Source organism: Sorex fumeus, unplaced genomic scaffold (assembly GCF_029834395.1).
Source record: "Sorex fumeus unplaced genomic scaffold, SorFum_2.1 ptg000131l, whole genome shotgun sequence".
Taxonomy (NCBI): Eukaryota; Metazoa; Chordata; class Mammalia; order Eulipotyphla; family Soricidae; genus Sorex; species Sorex fumeus.
Genome location: NW_026606188.1, coordinates 11,307,500 through 11,335,149, shown reverse-complemented (window position 1 = coordinate 11,335,149; position 27,650 = coordinate 11,307,500). Strand labels below are relative to the sequence as shown.

At 42.5% G+C, this 27,650-nt stretch overlaps 1 protein-coding gene across 2 annotated transcripts in view; it reads left to right on the top strand.

Annotated features, from left to right (window-relative positions):
• Positions 1 to 27,650, top strand: part of EFNA5 (ephrin A5) — a 297,997-nt gene that overhangs the window by 232,810 nt on the left and 37,537 nt on the right. For both annotated transcript variants that reach the window (XM_056139145.1, XM_056139144.1), the window contains exon 2: positions 9,145 to 9,437. In XM_056139145.1, coding sequence (XP_055995120.1) covers positions 9,145 to 9,437 — 293 coding nt within the window. The remainder of the gene's footprint in view (positions 1 to 9,144; positions 9,438 to 27,650) is intronic.

Below are 27,650 nucleotides of genomic sequence, written 5' to 3'. Positions count from 1 at the left end.
GGTAGGCAAAGGCCCTGCATGCTATACTATCTCTCCAGCTTCAAACCACTTATTTTTAAAATGCACACACACAGAAAAAACTAAGTTAGTCTATCAAACTATTGAAGAACTCTAACTTGCTGAGTTAATTACATATTCTTGGTATCTTATATATTATAATAACACCAGTAGCCATTGTGTTTTAGGCAAAGCCCCATGCTATAGAATTCTTAATTAACAAAAGATACACATTCTTCAGTTAATTCTTAATTAACAAAGGAGTGTTACTGGTTTTAATTTACAGACAAACAACCTGGTTCTAATATTTTGTCAGTATCTTGTACTTTGTTGGATAAAAATGTATTTGTCGTAGTATACAGCGCTTCAGCTGCAAAATAATAAGTAGGAAGTGGGGACGGAGCAGTAGCACAGCAGGCAGGGCCTCTGCCTTGTGCGCGGCTGACCAGGTTCCACTCTTTGCATCCTGTAGGTGCCCTGAGAGGACCAATAGAAATTCCTGTTTGCAGAGCCAGAAGTAAACCCCGAGCACTGCTGGGTGTGCCCCCCCCAACAAAATATAAATTAGGAAAATTAAAAGTAGGACACATCCATGGGACTTATCTGTAAGTTATTTTCAGTCTTGTAAATCTTCCCTTCAGTGGGAATTGTGGTTCTTTCTGTTTTGTTCTAGAGCCTGGCAGAACCTCCTGCCTTGTACTTTCTGATGATGTGTTTGCGTCAGCATGCACTGCTTCACCAGCCTGATCCCCCGGCTCTCACTTGCCTCCTCCAAGTTGGAAATACAGGTTCTTGACAGCACACGGGAAACATAGACGGGGTTCAGCCCTGAGAGGAAGGAAAAGTCTCCTACTTACCCAACAAATCTTTCCTTAGCTCTCAGGGCTACTGATATTATTTATCTGCCTGAGTTTGCAGTGCTATTTGCGTTTCATGCTTTACCCTCTGCAGGAAAACAAAAAAGAGCATCTTCAGATTTAAGATATGAAAGCCATAAGGCTGGCATTCTGTGCTGAAAGGAATAACAGAAGGAGACGAGAGAAAGCATGTTACGCCACAGAGGCGGCCTCCTGCGCGTCTCCTCGTGGAGCATATTTATAAACCAAATTCCCCGGCGACTGCAGGGCCCGTTAGGCCTGGCAGGACAAAACAGAATTTTTCAAGCTAAAGTCAGCCTTCTGGCCAGAGAGATAGTTTAAGGGTTTAGGCATGCGCCTTGCAGGTGACCAACTCTGGATCAGTCCCCAGGACCTCAAGTGTTATGAACCCTGCCAGGAATGATCCCTGAGACAGAGCCAGGAATAAACTCAGAGCACAGCCAAGCATGGTCCCAATCACCCGAACTTCATCACCACCCCCCAGCAGCCCTGTCCCTCCCAAAAGGCCGGGGGGAATCAACCTTCTGAAATTTGCCTTTCGGAACAGTGCTAACAAAGTACACTTGCTCTGGATTTAGTTTGACGCATGGGAGGAACCCTGAGCATAGACATTGGCTATTTGGTCATAAATCATATGCTACTTTTACATTTCAGTTTCACAATGCAGTATAGTAAGTTGCCCCGTAACTAAGGAGTGACACAGAGTCTTTTCAAATAGAAATCTTAAGACAGTCACTCCTTGGACAGATTAATAGACATTTAAAATGTAATAATCAGCTATCCAGTTCATGAGAAATGACATTTTCATACAGAATTCTGTAAAACACTACGTGGAAGAATGAGGAAAGTGTCTCCCAGTGTCCTAACCTAGAATGACCATCCTGTCCACTTTTAATAATGCTGCTGCTCTATTTATGGCGAGAGGAAGCTTCACTCAGGAGCTTCTTGATAAAATATCTCAGTACATATTTCCCTGGAAGCAGACTCTCTGCTGTGCCAGCAACATATGCTAAAGGCCAATTTAGAACTTTTTAAATATGCACCATGCCCTGCTTTTTCCAGCTACTAAAATGAAATGCATTTTGACTTTAGCAAATGAGAGGGGAATGAAAGAAGGGAACTGCAGGGGAAGTGGATGAAGACGAACTCAGATGAAGATGACTAAGATACTGCTGTTCCTCCTCCTCCTCCCCCTCCTCTTACTCCTCTCTCACCCCACCTCCTCCTCCTCCTCCTTCTCCTCCTCCACAGACTGAAATCCAAGGCATCACCTGGGAAACCATGGGATGTGTCCTCCCCAGCTGTCAATATCTCTAACCAGGGAGCATGTGGTGGTAGACAAGAAAATAAGGTCACTGACATGAAACCAGTCATGGGAAAGAAAGCTAGGGATGTCAGCTTAACCTTGCCAAGGGGAGCCAAGGACAGACGCAGAGGAAGTTGGGAACTCCCCACAAAAGTATGGAAGGTTGAGAGCAGTTTCTCAGGGACCATATAGTACAAAGACCACAAGTGAAATATCACTCAGGTAGGGGCCCACAGCATGAGATTATGGGTACAGTTGGGAGGACAAGAGCTATTCAAATATTAGGTATCCCTTCTTTATTATATTTTTTGTTTGGTTTTGGGTTGCATCTGGCAGTGCATAGGACTTACTTCTGGCTCAGTGCTCAGGGCTCACTCCTAGCAAAGCTCAGAGAACAAATGAGGCACAGGGGATCAAACCCAGGTCGGACGTGTTCAAGGCAAATTCTAAACACAGTGCTGTTGCTCCAGCCCTAAGTATTCCTTCTTAAAAAAGGGGAGTTGACTTTGACAGTTGGAAGTGGGCTTTTTCTGATTCAGATGAACTTTGGTCATGCAATAAAACTTTGGTCTACCTATTAAGGGGGTCAGGGGGCTTTACACAGTTGTTGTCTAAAAGGAAAGACAGATTGCCAACTGTTTTCTCACACAAGAGATAATTAATCTACAACGGAAATTCTCTTCATGACTTTCTAATGCTGAGACTCAAGAAGTCAATGAACTTTTTTCCAGGAGGGTTTGGAGAGATATAGTAATACTTGTTTGAACTGTAGGAGCAAACGTTTAGCTACAATTTGTCATCAAATAAACACTGAAGATGAATAAGGGAAAAACAGGCATTCATAGAGACTTTCTAGCACAAGTTCCACCTTTTCTTACTCCTTGTACTATCAATAGCCCCCCAAAGCTCTTTGTATCCACCCCCATGGGTGGTCTCTTTGGCACTGCCAATTATCAAAGAGTGTGGGATTCAGTTTTCATCATTGAATTATTAAAAAAGAAGACTGTGCTATGCTGGACTGAGTTCTCTTTAAATGGTCCCCTTGCATTAATTCTGTGACGTTGATTCCCAACCAATCTGCCACCAAATCTTGACAGATGTATACGAGGTCGTTCTGCCATAACAGAGTCTAGATACTATTTTATGGAGTGTGAGTCACCAAGCTAAGTAGGCAGTCTGTGGAGGAGCAAGGGTTCTCTCCTTTAGACTTTCATATTGTGAGAACAGTGAATGCAGTGATCATTTTACTCAAACACAATCACTTTTCTCAGGGTGGAAACTATGCGAGCTTTTACATTGTAAACCACTGTGATAATTTGATAGAGATTGTATGGTAATTATTGCTGGCTTGTTGGTGTGCAGCCAAAATTCTAACAGTTTATAACTTGCAGTGTTTCCAGAGAGGTAAAGAATCACAAATACAATGGAAGGAATTAAGGATTGCGGGAAAGAGGAGACATTTTCAAGAACATTTCCAAGAAATATTCAGATGTGTTCAAGTCATGGCACTGCTCCCCGTGACATTTGTAAATACTCACACGTGGAATCACTCTTTCTAGATGTGAATTTACTCTTTTAACATCAACTAAAACTCATGAAAGGCTGTTTCCTGGTGGAAGAAAAGATTGTTTTATGTGAATGGCTACTTTTCCTGACTGAAATGGTTTACACGAGTCAGGAGCTGTCTCTAGAGTCTGTGTGATGTTGCGGCACTTCAGTCTTTTGGTTAGGAGTTGGGGGACCAACCGAGGGGAAAAGAGTGAATCTTCGAGCCCCGTGCTGGGCTTTCACAGAAGTTCTCTCTGACCCTAAACAAAGGTTCTTACAAGTACCCAATAAAAATTTCGTAGGACAGCATATGTAAAACTGTAATACAGCACAGCCTAGAAGCCTCCAGTGTTTGCAGCCTCCTTGAATGAAGGGAAGAAGTGAAATCCCATCTCCCTTTTAGCAGTGGAGTAGTAAATCTTCTGCCCTAGGTGGGACTCTTTATGTTTGAGTACTACCTTCACTTTTTCCAGACTCTGTACGCTGGAGCATGTTGCTTGGCTTTTGTTTCTTCTTTCAGTCATACAGGTTTATAAGATTAAGTAGGTTCCACCTGCATAGCTTTTCTTGGTGGGCACACCACGTGTGTTCAGGGTCCACTTCTGGCTCTGTCCTCAGGTGCCACAGCTGGTGGTGCTCAGGGGGACTTATGTGGAGCTGGAGATTAAAGAAGGTTTACGGCTCTGTAGAAGACTGGTGCACTAACCTCTGTACGGCTCTGGCCCAACAAGTAGAGAGCTTTTAAAAACAACCTTTGTGTATAATACTTTACGTTCACCACTAAAAGTTGAATTCACAGTACACTCGGTCCCTTTTATCAAGTTTTCTCATCCTTTATTTTCTGCTTCCCTTCCTACTGATTTGTTCTTAAATTTTTTAAATTAAAAAATATTGGTTTTATTTATTTTGTATTGGTCTCTTTATGTACACATTTGAGTAATCTCACATGCTCCTTTTCCTTCTCTGTCTGTCTGTTTCATTAAGCACTATACTTCATAGGGCTATCCCTACTGTTGCTAATGGTAGAATGTCATCTTTTTTAAAGCTGAATAGTAGTCCAATGACTTTTTAATTCTTTTTTCTCTTTAAGTGGATATACTTGGAGTGTCTTTTCTGTGCCATTTTTGATAGAGATCAAGTTGAGATAATGGGTGTAATTCTTGATATAATGTGTTGGATAGCAATAGACGTATACATGTCCTTCTTCAAAGTAAGTCCAGAGCCAGAGAGCAATGGTCCTCCTCTCTTTGGTTTGGGGCCTCACAAGGCAGTGCTCAGTGCTTATTTCTAGCTCAGTGCTTATAGATCATTTTTAGTGGGGCACAGGAATTGAACCTGGGCCCGCTGTGTGCAAGCCAAGTACCCTACCTACTGCACTCTCTCTCCAGCCCCAAGGAGCCAGAGAGATAGTCCAGGGGCCAAGGCGCATGCCTTGCACTCTGCCAGGTCAGCTTTGATTCCCAACACCACATATGGGCATCTGAGAAACACCAGGAGAGACACCTGAGCACAGAGCCAGAAGCAAGCCCCGAGCACTGCTAGGGTTACCAAAGGAAACCAAACTAACAAAACAACAGCAGAGTGAGACAGAAAAAAACAACTGTTTCTGTAAGAGATGGAAGTAAGAGAAAAAGCCCTGGTGGTTCAGTTTTAGAACATCTACTCCTCAACCTGTCTTTGGATTGTACTTGGGCATATTATACAGACTTTATGAGTTTCCAACCTCTCATTGCTTTTATGTTTATATCATCCATTCTTCTGTAATTTAGATTAGTACACTAATTTATGCAAATTAAAGGTCTGCAACAGAAATCTATGTTCATTCCATGGTGAATCATCTTTTCTTTGGAAAAAAGGGGGAGTATACTGACTCCTGATGCAATCACAGGTTGGAAACAGACTCCAAATGGGAGATAGGATTGGGGCAACCCAGTCGTAGTGTCACCTGGCCGTGACTTGTGCTGCTGGCCCGGCACACAGTGGTGCTGGAGAAGCACTACATCCTGGAGCCGGGTCCTGAACTGCTGGCCAGTTGGCTGAGAATCGCTGGGAGTGGCCCACCATCCTCCTGAGCCCCAAGTTGGAGCCCCTCCCCAGAATTAAATAAAATAGAACCAGTAACCCCACCGATATCCATTCAATACCCACAATGAGTAAAGCATCCCCAGGAAAGGATAATGGTCAGCCCGGTGAGCTGTGGGTCTTCACCTCTGATGGGTTGTCTCATTAACATTTTAGCAGGTGTTACTAGGGATGAAAGTTGGGAGAGGGACGTGAAATTGGAAGCAGGGAGATACTATGACAATTTGTAGGTAAACGCAGTCCAGAATGCGTCTGGACAGTAGCAGTTTCAATTTTGATTTTCACTAGTAAGCACTGTCAGGCACTCGCAGAAGCTAAAATGAGTGACACTTCGAAAAGAAAAAAACTCCCCCCTTGCACGTCTTTAAAATCCATAATAATAATATAATAATATAAAGTGCATCTGGGCATTGCCTTCTGCCGCAGCTTTGGGCTGGCTCTCAGCCAGACCTGTCAGGCGGCTCTGAATGCTGGTGATTCATATCCCAGCACCCTTTTATCTGAACATTGCAGTGTCTTTTCTTTGTACTTTGGCAGTGATGTTACCTTGATGTTCAGAAATCTTTTAAAAGCAACACAGGCTTTTCTTATATCTTGACAAATCGTTGCTTGCCAGTAATGAAGAAAAAGTAAACTTACTTCCATGATCATGGTAAATAGGAAGAAACCAATGCTTCTGAGAGTTTGGGGTATTTGTTTCCTTGATTTTTAAGTTTTATTTGTTTATTTTTGGGTCTGGGGACCACACCCAGTGTTGCTCAAGACTTACTCCTGGCAGGTAGTTCAACCACATGCAAGACAAGTGCCTTAACCCCTGTGCTATCTGTGTGTGTGTTTGTATTTGTGTGTGTGTGTGTGTGTTGTTCTTTAAACGGAACATACTTTTTTTGACTAACTGAAGTCGTCTGAGCATCTCAGGTTCTTTGAATAAATCAGCATGCTGCATTTTCGAAGTGTGATTCAAGTGGAGTTAGTTTCTGTGGATCATTGGATATGGTATCTGAGCAGAAATTTTAAGATTTTTTAGGCAATTTCTGTCTTTAGGGATTATCAAATTGTTTTTATTGCTATGTTCTTATTGATGTTATTTAAATAATTATTTTCCTTTCTAATGTGAAGACGTTTTAGTATTAAGCATAGCTATATCCAGATAACATAGCAGTGCTTTGTGTTCACATAACGTCCTACACACATTTCCTAGCTGAGGCTTGAAGCAACCATGTGAGATCAGCAAAGCATGTTTTCATCACCATTCCACCTTACATCTTAGGAAACTGAAGCTTGCAGTGGTTTATAGCTCACCTGGCAGAAGATTCTGAACTCAGTCACAGCAACTTACTCCAAATGAGTGGGACTTTTACTTTTAATATATTGGATCTCAAAAAAGTGACTCAGTGTTTCCAGTGAATATCTAGCACCAGGAGTTCTACTATTTGTATTAGCCTGAGCCACAGGGCTTCCTCCTGACTCTGGGCTCAGGCATCACTCCTGACCGGACTTAGGGAAGCATATATGGTGCCAGGAATCAACCCCAGTTAATCACATGCAAAGCAAATGCCACCCACTGTACTCTCTCTCCAGTTCCAAACTGTACTTAGAATTTATTTTTTTTTGGGGGGGTGGGGGTTAGCCACACTCAGTGGTGTTCAGGGCTTACTGTGGGCATGGTGCTCAGGGACCGCTTCTGACTGTGTTCAGGGAATGGTTATGGGGTGCTAGAGACCAAAGCTGGGTCAACTGCATGCAAGATAAGCACCCTACCTGCTGTACTATCATTGCAGCCTCTTAAATGCTGCGCTTCAGAGAAAAGGCTGGGAAAACAGGAGACATGAAAAAGGGTTAAGAAAATATAATGAGGAGAAGCCTGGGAACTCAATGAGAAATACCCAGGAGAATCAGGATTTTCAAGTCTGGAGAAAGGAAGACGTAGCTGACATCTCCAAATGTTTTATGAACTACCTGCAGAAGAAGAATTAGATTTGTCCTTGGTAATTTCAGGCAGCAGAAGTAGGATCACTGGATGGAAATTGCACAGAGGCAGATTTATGCTCAATATCAGAAGAAACTTTCTAACATTTAGAGATTTTTAAAAATGGAATAACTTCGTCCACCATCACTGGAAAGAGTTCACACTGAGACTGTCTGACTTGAAGATTATATGGCTTTATGGACGCTATATTTCAGCAGTAACATAGTTTTATGTTGAACTAAGGTCTCTGAGAATTTCCTCACTAGGTAAAAATGGGTGTTGTAGGCATGCTTTCCACGCTGATTTTCCAAAGTTGCATACAAAGCAACTTTTGCTTCATACCTCACTGAGTTCTGGGAAGTAGGGCTTCATTAATAGGAAAGTCATATTAGTTAACACAAACAAGCAAAACTTTTTTTGTGAGCCGAGGATTAGTGCAGACACTATTAGTGTCTGCAGTGTGTGAGTGTGCTTCTGTGTGTATGTGTGCTTGTGTGTATGTCATTGGTGGGGCATGCTTGTGTTCTACAGCAGGAGCACAGGGCTGTGGTGTTTGCTATTTTCTTCTGTCTTGCTGTTTTCAGTACTCATCTGAACATTACAATAAAAATTTTGTTTCAGTGGGGGAAGACTTTTTCCCCTAGAGTGCTTACATTTTCTTAATGTAAAAAAGAAATAAAGCATCGAGAAAACTCTTTTAAAGGAGGAAATCAGTCAAAATGAGTTTATGACAGAAGCACATGAGCAACGACCCTAAGGCTAGTGTTGAAAATTATCATTTCTGGCCTCTCATTCATTGCTTTACCGTTATCCTTTGAGTTTTTATTTTCTTAAGAGGAAACATTGTTCTAGGAATCTTATTTTCAAATCTTAAAAGTTTAGGTTTCTCTCAAGTTCAAGATGCTTAATAGTCTGTGTTTACATAGAAAATTTGGAATGGTTTAGATTGTAAAAAAAGAGTTCACATAATCATCTACATTTATTTAGAATTTAGAAATATTTCTTAAATACACACTATTTTAGAAATAGGGAAACTTTGTACCAATAGATGTGCTTTTAAGAGTGAGAGAAAAGTAGCTGCACTGCACTGTCTTCTTTGCTTGAATGGGCCCAGTAATGTCTCCATTTTGAGACTTGTTGTTACTGTGTCTGGCATATTGATTACATCCTGGGTAGCTTGCCAGGCTTTGCTGTGCGGGCAAGATACTCTCGGTAGCTTGCCGGGCTCTCCGAGAGGGGCGGAGGAATTGAATCCGGCTCCACCAGGCTGGCTGCGTGCAAGGCAAATGCCCTACCGCATTCACCAACTATTGCCAAGCATAAGCCTTTCATGTGTGAATAATCTCATCTTCCTCTTCCAACAGATTTCAGAGGGGTGACTACCACATCGACGTGTGCATCAATGACTACCTGGATGTTTTCTGCCCTCATTATGAGGACTCGGTCCCAGAGGATAAGACTGAGCGCTATGTCCTCTACATGGTGAACTATGACGGCTACAGTGCTTGCGACCACACTTCCAAAGGATTCAAGAGATGGGAATGTAACCGACCTCACTCTCCAAATGGACCACTGAAGTTCTCGGAAAAATTCCAGCTCTTCACACCCTTTTCTCTAGGATTTGAATTCAGGCCAGGCCGGGAATATTTCTACATCTGTGAGTATATTGAGATTTATCATGGAGTTAGGCAGCTGTGAGCACCCAGCCTAATTTCTTTTTATCCCTGTTGCTGAGAATCCAGTGAGCTGGCCTCTGTGTTACAGATGTCTCCTTGTAAATGCATACATCAAGATCCCTAGATACATTAGCTGGGAATGGAGAGCTCAAATTAGATTAAAGACACAGCGCCTCTCCCCCTATGAAATTGCATGTCAGCCTGTTTGGTGAACCACTGCTGACTTGTATTTCTTTTAAATGAAAATTGCAAGGCCTTCTCCAAAGCTCAGGGAAAGAGAAAGAAATTCCTGAAAAAAAGTTCAAGGAAATAATTAAATTTACATAGCTGGGAGTCATTGGATTTCTTATTCAGGTGTCAGCAATATCCTTTCAATCATCCACATTTGCAGTGGAGAAAGCCAAAACTCCTGCAAATGTCAGCATGCTGACGATAAATACTCTCTTTGCACCAAGGAGAAAAGACAATTATTAAGAGCAGCTGTGTCTTTAAACAGGCAAGAGCATGAAGTATGGAGGAAGGGCTCCCAGGGAACTGGAGCAAGGAAGTTTCCCACCTGTGTGCGTTCGTGACTTTGTCCTCGGAGAGCTCTAAAACTTTCTCAGCCGATTCTCTTTCAATCATGGTGTCCCAGCTTTGTTTTTTTCTGGATCACGTTGTTCAGCACTTCTTCAGACCTTGTGGCTACTTCTTAGTTAGTGATTCTTCAGTTGCTGTAGATAAGTCACCAGGCAAACCTCCTCCAGTGTGGGTTGTGATTCTGAGGGCCTGAAAACTTAGAATGCTCCTGGCGGGGTGGAGAAGGGTGGTCTTGGGACCGTGCTTGGAGTAAGCAGGGTGAGAGATGTTAACTCCTTTCGAGAACTGGAGACTTTTCTTTCCATGTCAAAAGATGTCAACTCTCTGGTTGGTGTTTTTGATGTATTTATTTCTTTATAACTTGTTTTTGTTTTTTGGCTCACGCCCAGCAGTGCCCAGGGCTTACTTCTGGTTTTACACTCAGGAATCACTCCTGACGGTGCTCCTATATGGGATGTCCAGGATGAAGCATAGGTCTACCGCTTTCAAGACAAATGTCCTACCCACTGTACTGTCACTCTGGGTCCGGCTGGTATTTTTACTGTCATCTAAAGGAAATGAGACTTTAATTGACATCATTTATTTTTGGTGGAGGTAATAAGAGTAACTTACAATAAAATTTTGGATAAAAATATGTTTGTTTATCATGTGTCAGAGTATCACTTGCCTAGTACCCCAGTTTGAATCCCTGGCACCTCATAAGATCCCCTAAGGCCTCTCGGGAGTGATCCCTGAGCATAGAGCCAGGAGTTATCCCTGAGCACTGCCCGGTTGGTCAAAACAAAAAAGCAAATAAATAAATGTGTTCACAGGCCAGAGAGATAGTACAGAAGCAAGGCATATATCTTGAGTGCAGCAGACCCAGTTCAATCCCAGGACCCACATATGGTCCCCTGAGCCCTGGGCACTGTCGGGTGTAGTCACCAACCAAGCAAGCAAGCAACAAAAACTATTTTCTCAAATGTACCTTCCTGGAGCAGTTGAGCAGGCTGAGAGATGTTGGGGATGCAATGGGAAAGACTTTCTTTCCTGAAGGCGGGAATGAGCGGTGCTCGCAGAGCAGGGGCGGTTCAGGGGAAGGATGTTCACGAGTGGAAGGGCACACAGTGGCTGCCCCTCACCTGCAGGGCTGTGGGGAGGTCATCAGGGTCCTGGGGAACCAGCAGCCTTCTACCCTGCCTTGCACGTCTGCATGACTCACTCCTTCTGTCTGAGCATCTCACCCTCTCCAAATCTCCCTGCATTGTGAAATCTGCTCTCTCGGCTTTTTCTCCTGAAAAGAGAATTTTGTAATGAGCCGATTTCACTCACTGTCCCAAGAACACCCTGCCTTACATTAGAATGGAATTTTCAAAGGAAATTGAACACTACTTGTTTTATTATTTCAGTACATAGTTTCATCATTAGTCATGAGAAAACATGTACAACCCTGATACTATCTCACCGTCGATCCATAAAATAAGAAAAGGAATATTGCATCCCACAGACGGAGGAAACAGGCAGTCTGTGAACTCACACATTCCCGAGCAGCGTGCTCTGGCCCTTAACTCATGTGAGTTGTTTACTGTTTTAAGTTAATAAAGAGTCTCGTTGAGCAAATAGAAAGGACAGAGGTGCCCCTCGCTCGTGGAACAGCTACTCATCAATTGCCTAACTCTAAAAATCTTGTGCCCATGCAGAAGATGACAGCCAGTTTCTAAGAGGTTGTACTGGTTTCTGAGGTGCCAAGCTAACGGCAAAAGGGAAGCTCCCAAGTGAAAAAAAAGAACACTAAGACGGAATGCTTGTACCAGCTCAAGTTGATTGCATGGGTATTAGAAATGATAGACGCCGCTGAGGTTCATAAGCAAGACGTTATTATTCAAATATATCCATGATGCTCATGATGGGCTTTTCCTCATTTGTGGTTAAATTCAATATTTCACTAAAAATCATTATGTGTCTTCTATAACATTCATTTAACGGAGTCATTTAACTGTCAAGGACTCCTGTCAAAGTAATTGTTCCAAAACGCCTCAAAATACCAAGAGCTTTGTACTGTTCAGCAGAGTTTAACCTGAATTTTTTTTTATGAAAGATAAACTAGCACAAAATTAGCAGCAGAGAGATGTTCACGTATAAGACTCTCAGTTGCTGGATAGTCAGTTAAATTGAATTTTCAGCCATGCTTTGGAACTGCCAGAGAATCCTTCTTGTTTTCGTAGTGATGAAAGGGTTTTCTTTCTCGTGCTGCTGAAAGGAGAGCTGCCGTGGGCGTTGTAGTCGTTTAATATACTGTGGCCATAATTAAAACTAAAGGATTCTTAGGGGAGAATTGGCCCTCAGTTGGATTGTCCTCCCTCTAATATGCATCAAAAGAACAAGATGACTGGGGAAAGGCTCTTTCCCCACTGTATTTGGTCAGAAGCTGTGTGGCTGCTTTCGGAACAATCTGACTGACCACCCTTCACTTCTGTAAAATATTCTTACCAGACGAGGGATATATTTTAGCTCCTAGTGGCCTTAAAATGTCTTCCAACTTTTCCCAACAGGTTAAAGGGGGAAAAATGTAAAGCTATAGCCTTTGGCAGTCCTGCCTTGTGGAACTCAGGAAAATTCAGGAGTAAGAAATATCTCATATGAAGTTTTCAATTTACTTGAAGAATAAAGTGACCCTCATGGCTCTTGACCCATATTGGTCCCCAGAACAGCTCAATGCTGTGTCTCTTTTGGAAAACAGACAGTATATGACGTGGTTGTTTTCCATGAATATTGCTGTGGTAGATTATACCTGTTCTTGAATTGGACAAATTCTTTTTAAGCTACAGGCATTATTTTGGTAAGAGATTGGCATAGTAAAGTAATTACAGAAAGTCGGTGGTATTTCTCTCAGCAGAACGGCCAGTCAATAGATTGTGGCAATAGTCATTTATATAGACTTCCTAAGGCAAAGAGTTATTTTAGACGTTTCAGAAATGCTCATTTTAGAAATGGTTCTCATAAATATTAACCTAATGAGAGAACATGTTTCAAAGGAACGTTGCTGCTATTTTTAAGGTCCAGGGAAATAACATAAGAAAGGACACTCTGAGCTATTTTGGGAAGTCAGTAGGAACCCTGATTTGTCTTGTCCTCTTTGGGGAAGTTTGAGGCCTGGATAGTTCTCTACCTAGCTTTAGAGATATTTAGTAAGCTCTTGATTCACTGTGGATAGCTAATCCCATATCTATAAAATAATGTGCTTGCCATGCATGGTTCCCAACATATCTTAGAGCTTTAATCATTCCTGGATTTCCCGGAGGTGTCTGTTCCACTAAAGAATGACATCTGAAAAATGGGCCACCCTTCGAGGGTGCTCATGAGATGCCAGGAAAAGCGCTATCTTGGGGGCAGCTACAGGGTGAGGCACTTTTGAGAGATTCATCTTGTGTCACCCCCAGTTGGCTGTCGCAGCCACCATTGTCAGTGGTGGGTCTGCTGTAGAAGACTGTTTGCTCTGCTCGTGGAATTCTGTAGTGACGTGCCATCTCTCCCAGACAGAAGGCCAAAGCTGACCTGGCCATGCAGGTCCTCTGTCAATGTAGCTTTGTCTCTCTTCACCTCTTCCTGTTGTCCTCCTCAGCCTGATTGTTTCTGCTACAGTCACTCAGCCTTTCACAAACCCTTTTCTCATCGTCCTTGGAACTGGAGTGTCTCAGCCTGGAGCTCTCGTCTGCGCAGGCATTGTAGACCTGTGTGAATCAGTAGCTTCTTCCATTCCCATAGAAAGATGGCTTCTCTTCGTTCTCGCCACTCTACCTGCTTTTTTTTTTTCACCCAGCACATCACCCCTGACATTATGTATTTATGGTTATTTGTTCAGGGATGTTTCTGCTCTTGGTTGGGATTATATCAGTGGCACTTAGCAGGCATTCAGTAAATCCGGGTACCTAGTGAATGCTCGCCTCTGTGCTAAGCACTCACCATTCTCAGAAACCCTTTCATAGCCTGTTCTTTCCAGGCTGTGCATCCAAAACACTGAGGTAGAAAACAATTAATTGGGAAAGTGTTCACACAGAGAAAGTGACTGAAAAGAGCAAATTAAGTGAGGAACACCTAAAGGGAAGCAAAGATATGCATCATATGCTGAAAAGAGAAAAATATGTCATTTTGGTGGGTTTCATTTGGGGGAGGGTGTTGGGACCCCAAGGCAGTGCAGGAGGCTACTCCTGGCTCTGTGCTCAGGGATCACGCCTGGCAGTGTTCCGGGCACCATGAGATGCTGGGATCAGGCCAAAGCCAGCTGTTTACAAGGCAAGTGCCTGAACCCCTGTCTTCCTTCTACCACTCAATTTTGTATTTTCAAAAGTGATTTATGCTACTATTAGAGAATATGACTTTATAAATTTTACTAGAAACTGCGGGCTGGAGCAATAGCACAGTGGGTAAGGCATTTGCCTTGCATGCGGCCAACATGGCCAACCTGAGTTCAATTCCTCTGCCCCTCTTAGAGAGCCCAGCAAGGTACCGAGAGTATCTTGCCTTCATGGCAAAGCCTGGCAAGCTACCCGTGACATATTTAATATGCCAAAAACAGTAACAACAAGTCTCACAATTTGTTGTGAGACATTACTGGTGCCTGCTCAAACAAATTGATGAACAACAGGAGGGCAGTGCTACAGGACTAGAAGCTTCACATCGATCATAGTTTTAAACATATTTATGCATTCATTAAGCCAAGGTCAGCTGCTTAACCCCTGTCCTAACCCTCCCACCTGTTTTGTTTTTTTTAAGTGTAGAAATGATTCATACTACTATTAGAGAATATGAATTTATAAATTTTCCTAGAAACTGCAATTCCAATCATAGTTTCAAATTCATGTATGCATTTGTAGCTCTCCAAAGTATGCACTTCCATTTCCAAAATAAACTCTAGGTACGCAGAGGGTTACACTTTTGATTCCAATAATTCCTAAAAGCAGAAAAGTTGTATTTTCTAATAAATTCCTCTTAACTCTGTGAATATTCAGCATCCAGACTGAATCACGATTGCATACTTCATTCAGAAGTAAGTTTTAATGAGATATCTATACAATTGGAAAGATAAATGTCATTTTTTCTTAAAAGAATGCTAAAAAGATGTAATTTTTCTTGTATTTGCTACATCTTAGTTTTGTTTTGTTTTGTTTCTTTAATCAAAGTAAAGATTGTTTATAGTCACAACACCCAGACGAAAACCATGACCTTCAGAGGGATTACTAATAAGCATGTTTTTTCTGAGCTATTTGCAAGTAGACTTAAATATACATATTTTAGAGTTATTTTTTCATATTGATGTGGTGACAGAAGAACAAAGCTAAACGCCATCCATTTCTTTGATGATAAAACTCCGAAAATCAAAAGAACTCTCAGAAAGTTGACAAGTTGTGCTCCCGTCTGCGGGTCTGCCTCTCTGTCAGAACTGGAGATAAAATCACAGGGATGGTATCTGTTCCTCTGGGCACCAGCAACTTCACTATTTGGGGAAGGAGACTCAGCCCGCAGTGCACAGAGGCTTGTCCCAGCTCTCTGCTTGAAGTTTCCTCTGATGGTGCTCAGGAGAAAACAGCCCATGAAGCTGTTTCTCAGGAGAGGCTTCACTATTTTCTTTTTGACAAGTTTTTAACTGAATCATCATCCATTACCAAAAGTCATTCATGGTTGAGTTTGAGGCATACAATGTTACAACACCAATCCCATCACCAGTGTCCACTTCCCTCTCTCAGTGTTCCCAGTTTCCCTCCCAGCCCCAAAGAGGTAGACACTTTTTCTTTCCCCCGACTCCCCACCCCCCACCCCCCGTTTTGGTATACAATAATGTGGCTGATACCATTTTACTCCTTTTAGCACTCAGCCCTCCTCCAGAGCGACCATTTTCCTCTATCATTGTTGTAGTGGTCCCTTCCTTGTCATGCCCTGCTCTGCCCCCACCTTCCATCAGTGGCAAACTCCCTACTAAGGTTCAGTTCTCCTGCTCTCCATCCTGATGGCCTTTGAGCATTAGTTATTCCCCTACTAGTTTCTTTATATACCACATATGAGAGAGAGCATTTGTGCCTGCCACTCCTCCCCTGACCTATTTCATCCATCCACATAGAAGCAAATTGCATGACTTCATCTTTTCTTACAGCAGAGTAGTATTCCACTGTGTGTAGGTAACATATCTATTTTATTTTTAAAATTTATTTTACTGTAGACAAAAGTCACAACTACTGATACAGTTTGAGAGTTGAAATTGATTAGATAGAAAAGTCCAATATTAAAATCAGTAATATTAAAAAAACCTTTTCTTAATGTAAAAATTGTTATACCTCATCAAGTCCTTGCCTAAGAATTTAATGAGCCGTTTGTTGCCAGTTGAACCTTCTGTGCTATTGTTATCGTTTGTTGAGTTTCGTTGTACTAATAGCTTCTTCATCCACTCGTCTGTTCTTGGCTACTTGGGTTGTTTTCAGATTTTGGCTGTTCTGAATGGTGCTGCAGTGAACATAGGAGTGTAGATGGCTTTTCTGCATTGTGGTTTTAGGCCTTTGGGATATATTCTCAAGAGTGCGCTAACTGGATTGCATAGAAATGAAATTCCTGGTTTTCAGGGAATGTCCATATTGTCTTCCCAGGAGGCTGGACAGTCCCACCAGCGATGAATGATGGTCCCTTTCTTCCCCACATTCATACCAGTACTGGTGCTTGTTGTTCTTTACTTGATGAGCTCCAGTAACTCTGGTGTGAGGTGAGATATCTCACTGATGTTTTGATTTACATTTCCCTAATGATTACTGAGATAGGGAACTCCCCCATTCCCCATTTTTTGATGGATTAGCTAAACAAATGGGACCACATTAAAATAAGAAGCTTCCTCACCTCAAAAGCAAATGAGAACCAGAATACAAAGACATCCCACAGACAGGAAGACATTGTTTACCCACCCCTCATCTGATGAATGGTTAATATCCAAGATATATAAAGCACAGTAGAGCTTAACTCTTTCTTAAAGCCCCCGGAGTGCTTCGGGTTAGATGCTAGATGCTGTGCCTTAGGACTTTAATGGGAAGTTTACAGTCTTAAACTGTGAGGAATGTTCACATTTAACCTATTACAGTGCACTACAATGCTTTTAAAACAGACCAAATGAGTTTTCTGAATTCTTCAGAAATATCTGGTTAAGATGATTAAAACCAGTCTCAAAAATCATTGGATTTATATATGCACATCAACCTGCCTTTCTATTTATTTATTTATTTCATTGAAGGTTTGCCCCCCACCCCAAGTACTTGAGTTGCTTCTGTTTCAAGGGGCCAGACCGTGCCAGGAATACAACTCTAGCCTCCCGCGTGCAGAACATGCCTGTGGAGCTATCACTCTGGCCCTTTATGACCCTTGAAAGGTGTACAGATATTCTATATACTTGGATATCACTTATGTCAAGAAGTCATTCACTTGCCAGCTCTGTATGTTCCAGAGACTTCTTCATAGGTTTAGAATTTACAGTGTCTAGAAGTCAGCATACCATTTCTCTCTGCAGTATTTCTAAAATCAGATAGGCTCTTTATTGTGAGAATTTGCTTAACTGTAGTATAAAGAACCGTCTATTTTCTGTTTCTTTTTTGATATTTGGGTCATACATCCAGCAGTGCTTGGGGACTCTCTCTGGCTCTGTGCTCAGGAGAAACTCCCAGCCGTGCTTGGAGGGCCACATGCCAGGGCAGAGGCTGAGCTGGGCTTGCTTGGTTACATGCAGGGCAAGGGCCTTACGCTCTGTGCTGTGCTGGCCCTCTGGCCGAAAATCTGTCCATTTTCAATAGAAAATAGTAGAGACTGTTGCTTGTGTGTTGAATGAATAAATCTCACAATAGTAAAATTAAACCAAACAAATTAACAGTTCATTTTTTTTATTTCATATGCATTTAAGTTTAGGAAAGGGTCAATTTGAAGCCCTGGGCTTTATTACATAGTTCTCTGGTTTCTTAATAATGTTTTGGTTTTTTTTTTTATCTCATGCTAAGGTTACATTACACAGAAAAGAGAGAATAGAATGTGTTTCATTTTGTTTTTTAGTTTGTTTCTTAAAAAGAAAATACAGATTTTTGGCCAATGAAGCCTTAGGTTTAAATTCTCCTCTTTCATTCTTTGAAAAGTTAAAACAACTTAAACAAACTTGGCTGATATTTTTGTTTTGTGAAAAAAATAATGTCTACTAAAAATTCCAATTTTAAGTCCACAATTTTTATGTTGAAGAAAATTATGGTAAATTATATATGCCTACAGAAGTTTCAATTCCCTTTTGATGTCTGTTTTCCAGGAACTTGCTTTAATAATTTGTATTAAGAATATTTGGGCAGTGACAGTTCACACCAATTTGCTTTATTTCTGAGTTTTGTTTTTTTTTACTGAAATAAAAGAGTGTCAAAACAGGGCATTATCAAAGTGGGAGCTGATCTTTTCATCTTTCATAGTTTCTCACTCTTGTAGGGGAAATGGCCTATATGTTCAATGTACCATCTTAAAAAAGAGTAGTTCAGTATTTGATTTAATGCATATATGCCTTTCGTTTTATTGCTGAGAATGTTTATGATTATTGGAGTCTTATTTTAACATTGAATTGTCTAGCTGATATTTTAGCTGAGACTCAGGGGTTTTGTAACTGAGATTTCCAGAAGAATTGTGCCCAAATACTCATTCCCCTTCTTTGCTGTTTTTAGGTATGTAGAAGGGGAGGGGATGGATCCTCTTTGGTCCTTTTCAGGTTGAGCAAGCGATCAGTGTAGCATCCGTGCTGCTGAGAGATGGTTCAGTGGCTAGGGCACTCACCATGCACGTGTCTGACTCTAGGGTTTGATCCCAGCACTCTAGACGCCCCTCAAGCACTGCCAAGGAGTAAATCCTGAGCATCGTTGGGCATGACCCCCAGATAACCATGAGATAACAGACTTCCACAGGCTCGTGCTGTCAGCACCATGAGCAAAGCTCCGGGCTCTCTTGAGACAGTCTCTGATGGCTGGAGACTCAGAGCCGCCTGAAGGCATCATTTGAGACAGGACTTAGGAAATGGACAATCTGACAATCTGATTTTTTTTCTTTTTAGTTTGGTGGCATAGTGGATTGGGGCATGTTGGGCCACACCCAGTGATGGACTTTCTCATGGCTCTGTGCTCAGGTATCAGTCCTGCTGGGATTCGGAGATTATATATGGTGATGGTAATGGAACCTGGGTTGGCCGCAACCAATCAAGTGCCTTCTCTGCTGAAGTATCTCTCTGGCTCCTTCTTCATATTTTTTTTAAAGTGAAAAAGAAGGAACAGGGTATAAATAACTACCAGGTGCCCTGATAGGGAGCATATCCTAGCCACTAAATCTAGTTTTCTACTTTTATTTTGAACGTAAAATGGACCTCTTTTTTCTCTTAGCCACTAGAAGTTTGTCTGGGATTAAACTGCTGTTCCCTCTGTTAGCCCCTCGTGCAAGAAACTGCAAGATTGTCCCTTTCATATTTAAAGAATGAGTTTAGAGAATTCTGTGTTTCAGGTTGTCTCTAGCCCTTTTTTAGGAAGGTGTGAATGAATTTCAGGTTAAATTAAGAACATGAGAGAGAATAGGTAGGGGCTTCGGTTAGGATTCTGTGTTACTTGTGAGATTATTTTATGAAGTCCGTTACTTATGGCCAGGAACCTTCCTGATCTGGAACTCAAAAGGCTCTGACTGGCTGAGGTGGGTGGGGGCTGGGCAGTGCCTGGCTCCACTGGTGAGTCGAGTCACAGATGAATGGAAAGCGGAGGCATGGTTGATGGTCTCGAAGGATATTTTATGGTTTAGGGTTTTGTGGCTTTTGTTCCTTTGGTTTTAGGTCACAGCCAGCAGTGCACAGGGCTATTCTTGCTTTGTGCTCAGGACTTACCCTGGCAGTACTCTGGTAACCATGTGGGGTGCTAGGGATTCAAACCTATGTTGAATGCATGCAAGGCAGGTTTTATCTCTCTAGCCCCTTAAAGAACGTTTTTAAGTTATTGCTTACATTTGTGGCAATAGTATTTGATTAGGTAGGGCAATCTTTTCAAGAAATGTATCCTGTTCAGTGACTAGGCTAAAAATGGAGGAGCTGTTCAGAAGAATGAGAGAATTTTTTGGTGGGTCTGTGAAAAGGGAGAACTCAGCCACCAGGCTGGAGAGAGTGGAGAGTGAAAGCTCTTGCTATGTGTGCCCTTGTAGCTGACCCTGTTCAGTCCCTGCCACTGCTGTGTCCCCTGAACACTGCCAGGAGCAACCCTGAGCACTGAGCCAGGAGTAAGCCCTGAGCATTGTGGGGTTTCTGCTAAAAGAAATGAAGAAAACCATTTCAAAAAACTTTTTTGAAAAATAATCAAGAGCAAATGGTGCTGTTTTTAATAGATTTTGACTTTGGAGATGTTCTTAAAGTTCTCAAAGGGAGCCTTAAAACTCACTCCTTAAGTTTTATTGGGGCTTGAAGGGAAATTCTGCTATTAGTTCTAAGATATTAATCAGTAACCTTCCCATACTTTGCATTTTCAAAGGCCAAGCAACATGACATAAGACATCTTCAAACCAAAATAAATGCTATTTGTGTTCCTAATAAGAATTTAAAATGCTCTCGCTAGGCTGAGCAAACATGTGAAGTTCTGTCCTCCTAAAGGGAAGAAGAAACTATGTCCCTTTCCATTCCTTTTCCTCTATTGAAACTAGATGCTGACATGGAAAGAAATTTAAGTATTGTCCGCCTCCTCCCCTTCACCCTCCCCCCACCCACATCCCTTAATGTCAAAAGTGACTGCATCTCCTGGGGAAATAACACACCTGATTAATTGTGTAATTTCACAGGGAGACAGTAATTCTCAGCCTTATAAACATGTAATGCACTAATTTTGTTTCAGAGTTAAATGAAAACAGTTTAATGAGCTGCTGTATTGCTTGTATGTGCGGTGTTACATAGAGCAGATGCCAGGAGAAATGGAAATAACACGCCAGTGACACTTGGAATAACAGTGTTTATACTTCATTGACTTTGGGTTGTCAGTGTGCTATTCTCTCTTTCCCTTAGTAACTTATTAAGGCAACTGAACTCCAGTGCGATGATGCCTAAGTGTCATTTGTTGTAAATTACACAAGAAAGCTCACACCAAACGCATAGTCAATCTTCAGGGGGAAAAAATGATGCTTCCTGGCATAGACAACCAAAATATTATCTGTGAGACATGAATGCAGAATAAAAGGTGGCCCTCGGAACATTCTGCATGCGGGAAGAATAGTATTTTGGCCTTTCATCAGAAGAAATACCATTTCCTCTGATTTCTCCACTCATCTATTCTTGCTCTATTTTAACAGAACGGTCGTGTAACTCTTGCTTTGAAAGTTGTCATACCGCCTCACAGCAGGCTTATATTATCTACAGAGTTCTTTATGAGGAAATATAAATCACCACAAATGAGACTTTTCACAGCCAGAGATATGTAGAAATTTGTGTCAGTGCTTTGCTGGCTTTGCTAAAAAATATCTCTCGGCTCCGAATTGCTCGCAGAAGTCATCCCGCTGCAGACCCTTTGGGGAAGCCGATCTCCAAACTTGAGATTTATGGTCCAGAGAGCTGATAGTGGCTATAAAGTTTTCTATTTTCTCTTTTCTTTAATATTAATGCAGAGAATGTGGCATTATCATTCATTATTTTACTTCACGAGTATCCTGTGGGCTTGAAATATGGTTTCTGGGGATAAGGCTTTACTACCTCTGTTTAATAGGAGAAATATGTGGACTTTGGCAAAGACTTCTTTTCCATCAAATATTTTTAGGCAGGTTGTAGAATCTACATTAGGAACAGAACTCTAATATCCAGAACTATATCCAGGTTTTGGTTTCAAATTTTAAAGCTTTGCAAAATTATTAATTCGTTCAGAGTCCCCAAAGTAAAATATCATGTGTTGGAAAACAGCCAACCAGTCTATTATTGTTAGAAATTGGAATCACATAGTTTCGTTTTACTGTTTTCTGAGATGTACACTATTTCCAAATAACCTTATCTGCATTGGTGTTAGATAATTTTTAGTTTCTAGTTCACACACCTTTGTGCACACAAATCTTTAAGAACAGATAAAGTATACTTTGATTTTTTTAAAAGTATATTTTCAGTGATGCATAACTGAAGCATACAATGTATTGATATGGTGCTACTCAATTTTAAAGAGTTTATATTGTTTCAAATCTAAAACCAGTCATTTTTCAGTATCTGAACTATTTGGCTTCTAATGTCAGTTCAATCCTCCTGGCTTTTCTTTATGAAAAAAATTATTTTTTATTGCAGTATAATTGGCATACAGCATGAAACTGCGTTCACATGTACAACATAGTGATGCATATTTGTATATCCTGTGAAATAATCACCAAGTCTAGTTAAGAGCCATCAGCAAGCCCTAAGGATGGGGGCGGGGGCACACAGTACCTCTGGGGCTATTCCTGGCTCTCCGCTCTAGTAATACTCGTGAATATCCTACCAGGGTAACTGTGGTGCCAGGGTCAAACTAGAGGTAGATTCATGCCATACATCCTCTACTTCCTTCTCTGCCCCCTTGCCTTACAAAAACATGGACCATTTCATTCCTTTATTTTTATGTGCTCCGTCCTGTAATGTTGGGAAAGCCTGTGATGGCCAGGGGTCGTTCACATGGGTGCTTTTGCACATTAGCTATGGGCCTTGCACATGTCGGCCCTGGGAAATGTGCTTTAAAGATGAAAATCAAGAATATGGTGTTCCCACACATACCCAGCCTTCCTTTTCAACTGCCTTTGTGTTTGGTGCTTCCCAGAGGTTGCTAGATCCTTAGTATCTTGCACGGTACTTAGAACAGTTTTCAGTTGGTGAGGGCCCTGACATGTGCTGACTGCCATGAAGCTGCATGCCACTTCAGGCCAATGAATGTGGCGCGGTCAGGTAGAGACACAGCTGCAGGGTCACTCAGGGCATGTTGGGGACCACAGACAGAGCTGGGGACTAGAGCCCAGGAAGGCAGGCTCGACCCGCTGGCACCCCCCCCCCCCCCGCCATCGAGAGACCAGGAACCTCCCTGGCACACTGGCTGGGCACTGCAGACCTGAGGTGTGGCCCAATGACACCAGGGCCACCACAAGCAGTGGGGGGTCCTCCTTTTCAGGTCAGCACTGTCAGAGGCCTGGGTTTGATACCCAGCACCACAGTCCTTGAGCTCTGCAAGGAGTGACCCCCAGGTGTGGAACTGGAGTAACCCCCAAGCATCACCAGATGTGACCCCCCAAAACCAAAAAAAAATGTAAAGTAGTTAAAAGGAAACATTCCAACACCCTGTCAAGTCATTATGTAAGTCCTATCCACATGTGCAATCCAGTTCTAAAAGCGGCTAATGGGATGTACAGAAGATCTTTCCATGTCAGCAGTCGTGGGGATTCACTCAGGAGAAGATACTTGAGTTTTTAAAGCAAGGGTGAGCATTACTGAGTGGTTTATGGTGGGGTCAGAACATAATGAAAACATGTCATTCTCATTGCCTACTCCAAATATGATGAAGATGTTTAATGATCATCAGGATTATTGAAAGTATCTGTCCCTTTGGTACCCTGAGTCATTTTTCAGAAGTTTACATTTGATTAATGGAATCAGTCATGAGTGTAGGCACTGGTGGAGATAAATTAACCAATAGCTTGCTAATATGACATGCTGGGAACTGTCTGGCCTTGTTCTTACATGCACAGCAGCTGTAAACTATTGCTTCAGTGCTGGTTAGTTGTTGCTATTGCTGTTGTTACTTAAATCCATCAACTTTGGTACAAAAATCAAAAACCAAAAAAACAGTACAGAGGTTGAGGTGCTTGCCTTGCACACAGCCAGCCCTGATCAATCCTAGGCATCATATATGATCATCTGTGCTCTGCTGGGTGTGGTCCCAAGGCCCGCTCCCCCTTCCTCCCTCCCAAAAAAATTCACCAGTTTTTCACAGACTTGGGGTATTTTTACATCTTTACAAATTCTAGAAAGAGTAGATATTACAGGAGAGGAAAAGTAGTTTGAGGATTGTTCACCTTTGCGATCTTTAGATGTGGTTTGGGGGTCGGGGCAGCCATGTCTAGCACCTGCATCTACACAGAAGGAGTTGTGGCTCTGGCTCGTTGGGCGGGGGTCCTCCAAAATGAGGCAGACCAACCGGTAGCCCTCCAGAGGACATGCCTTACAGCAGCCCACGGGCTGTCTCTCTCTGCTCCCAGCCCTGCTGAAGGAAGTCACCAGGGCTAAGAGTCTGGGACCAATGGAGGACACATGTGTCTGCAGTGGAAGAATCTGGAAACTGGATAGATTGAGCTAGATTATGATGGGCCATGGGTTCAGTTTCAAGAGGTCAGAATTCCTCAGCAGCCACGAGGAAGGAGCATTTCACTTTGCTCAACTGGATTTGCTGTTGGAGTTGCCTCCTGCACCTTGTTACTCTGGGTGTCATCACAATGGTTGGGGTGTGTGTGGGGGGTGCGGGTGCCTGTCCGTGAGGTTCCCACAGTGTTGGCAGTGGTGCCAAAGAGATCATGATTCATTTAGCCACACTCCAGCCAGGGCTGGATGGAGGTGTCGCCACCTTCCATGCAGCGTTAGTGCCCAGGCCCACTGACTCACGCTTTTATTAGAGGCCCAGGACTGTGGTGCTCAGCGCAGCTTAACCCGGGTGCTCACACATGCTGACCAGAGGCTGCACCTCCCTCCCAGAAGCGCTCGCTCACACTCAGTCATGGTGCTCGCTTCTGTGGCCCGGACAGACCCACATCTGGTGCCAGAGATCATTTGCGATGCAAGGAGGTAGATCGAAATTACTAGGCATACTCTAGGCACACGGGGGCACTCAGGGCAAACTCAAGACCATTTGCTGGCAGGGCAGGTGATCTGATGTAACTGCACTATTTTCCGGGCCCAAAGTACTATTTTTGGAGCCTGAGCTCTGCTCCTAGATCTGTACCCCCCCCCCAACCCCCACTGCCAACAAAAGCCTCTTTCTCCCCTATCCCATTGCTTCATCCCTAGGACATTGTCTCATGCTTATCACGAATAGGTGTCAACCACCACCAGAGCCCCATGTTAGGGGTGGAAAGCTAAAATGCTTTGAAGTGCAGTAACCCACCGAAAACCACACTGCTCAGATGGTGGGGCCCCTCGCCGGGCAGAGGGGCCCTGACTGCAAGGTTCAGGCCCTTCATCCTCTCCAGCAAAAAGTGGATTCTCTGCAGATGGCGCTGAAGACTGGTTCTAGCTTCTCAGCACAGAAATGCTGGTGCCCTTTACTTGAATTTCAGTTGTTTCTATGTTGCCTTAAGCTTCTTTTCCCAAGCTGCAGCATTTAATATATATTTTTTGCACAGGTTTTTATGATGTTTTTATTAGGTGAAATTGCTAAATCAATAATATATGCGGGATTATTAATTTAATCAAATAGCATATTTTCTGACCTTTTGATATGATGTGTTAGTTTGTTATGAAAGTCCATTTTAGAAGATTTATTGCAGCTATTTCTTGAAATATTTGTATTCAAAATGCAATATAACTCCATTTATTAAGCTCTTTCTGAGCTGTTGGTACTTGTGCATCCTAAAATTTGTTGCAATTGTGCAGGAGCTGTAGAAGTGTGCACTTCAGTCTTGAATATGGTTTTCTCATCAGTCAAGGAGCTCACCAACACTTTCTGAGCTGCACCCACCTATCCGATAGCTTAGGGTAATCATGGAATATACTTGCTTTAATCTCTGACCTTCAGAAGTTTACACTTCAATGTGAAAAAAAATATATATATATATGCATGGAAATAATGCTGCAGGGGGAAATGAAGTAAATTGAAAAAATCAACAGCATTCATGGAAAAAATGGGAGCGAAGATTGACCCAGTAGAAGATGTCCCAGATGTGGACTTTGGACTGGAGACGGACAGGGGCTGTTCAGCGACCCTGAGGGACTCACCACTGTGCACCTCCAGGAGTGACCCCTGAGCACAAAACCTGTGAGAGTAGCTCCTGAACGCTGCCATCTGTGACCCCAAAACTCAAGAGAAATTTTAAAATAAACATGTGAAGTGCTGCTTTGAGAGGCATGTTGGAATTCTGGTTTCAGAGTTTAAGACATAATCTGACTGAGTTTTAGAGACATACATGCAAAGAGAAGTGAAAATACAGATTCTTGGAATCCCCACTTGCAGAAAGTCAGGTTCATTCCATATTATGAGGCTGCAGTAGGAGTCTTCACTTTTGAAAAGTTCTCCAACATTCTCTTTGGCAAGGTATCTTTCTACCGTGCTTCGGGAAACTTCACTTAAGGTGAAAAGAGGTGGGTCTGGATTCATGACTTGGAAGGAAGAGGGCCTGAGAAGTTGTGTGAATGGAGAGCTGATGCTGAGGATAAAGCCCAGGGTACCAGAGAAAGAGAAACCAAACTCATTTAAATTAAAAAGAAGGGGAGACCAAGATTCTGGGTGCTGATCATAAGAAATCCCCCTTCAGCTTCATCAGATTAAACCATCTCATTTGCTTCATAAATATAATTTAATTTCACTGGAGTGCTAGAAATAAAACAAAAACAGGTATTCCATTGCAATTTTTACAGTAAATTATTTAAAATTTTTCCTTATAAGAGCAATTACTCACAAAGTAACTACTTTTACAAGAAAAAGTTTAAATTTTTACCACAAAGTGGTTAAGTTATGTTCGTGAGTATAGCATTGGAAAGTCACACAGGAATATAAAGGAGGGAGGAGGGCCAGATTGCTAGGACAGAGGTAAGGATTGCCGTGCATGTGGCTGACAATTTTGATCCCCGGCGGCCCAAATGTCCCCACCCCTCTCGCCAGCCCTGCCAGGAGTGAATCCTGAGTGCAGAGCCAAGAGTAAGTCCTGGACACAGCTGGATGTTGCCCAAGCCCCCAGAGAAAAAATAGACAATATCATGTGATAGAAAATAACCATTCAGAACCTACTATTTGGAAGGACAGTGGGGAGAAAGGCTGCAACCCAGCAACCCATGTTACATGAGGCTTGGGAGGGGACACCAAAGTTGTGGGTATGTTTTTTTCTGTAATATTTTGTGCCTATCAGTTTGTCTTCTTCTCCCTGATGTTTAGTTGGAATTTTGATGCAAAAAGAGAATACCTAAATGGAGCCATGGTCTTGTTTGAGTCAAGGTCAGTGGTAGGGTATTTGATCACAGTGGGTTAAAGAGTAGCTATGGGGTTCTTTTTTTGGGGGGGGGTCATTATATAATTTTTAAAATAGGAGGAGGCATGGCTGGTAGTGTACAGGGCTTAATTGAGGCACTGTGCTTAGTCATGGATCACTCTTGGAGGTGCTTGCAAGGCCATAAGCAGTGCTGGGATCGAACCCAGGTCACCTAGAGTAAGGGAGGCGCCTTCCCTGCTGTATTATCTTTCTGGCCCCAGCAGCATGTTTCTCATCATGTAACATGCCTCATTCCCAGGAAACAAGACCACCGTTTGAAGCATAGTAAAGTAGGTGCATGAGAACGAGAACAGGGCCTCGATTTCATCATCCATTAGTCCTGCTAATTTGGGCCGGAGGCTGCAACCCAGGCCTCAAGTTTTCCATATACAAATGAGTTAAAGTGC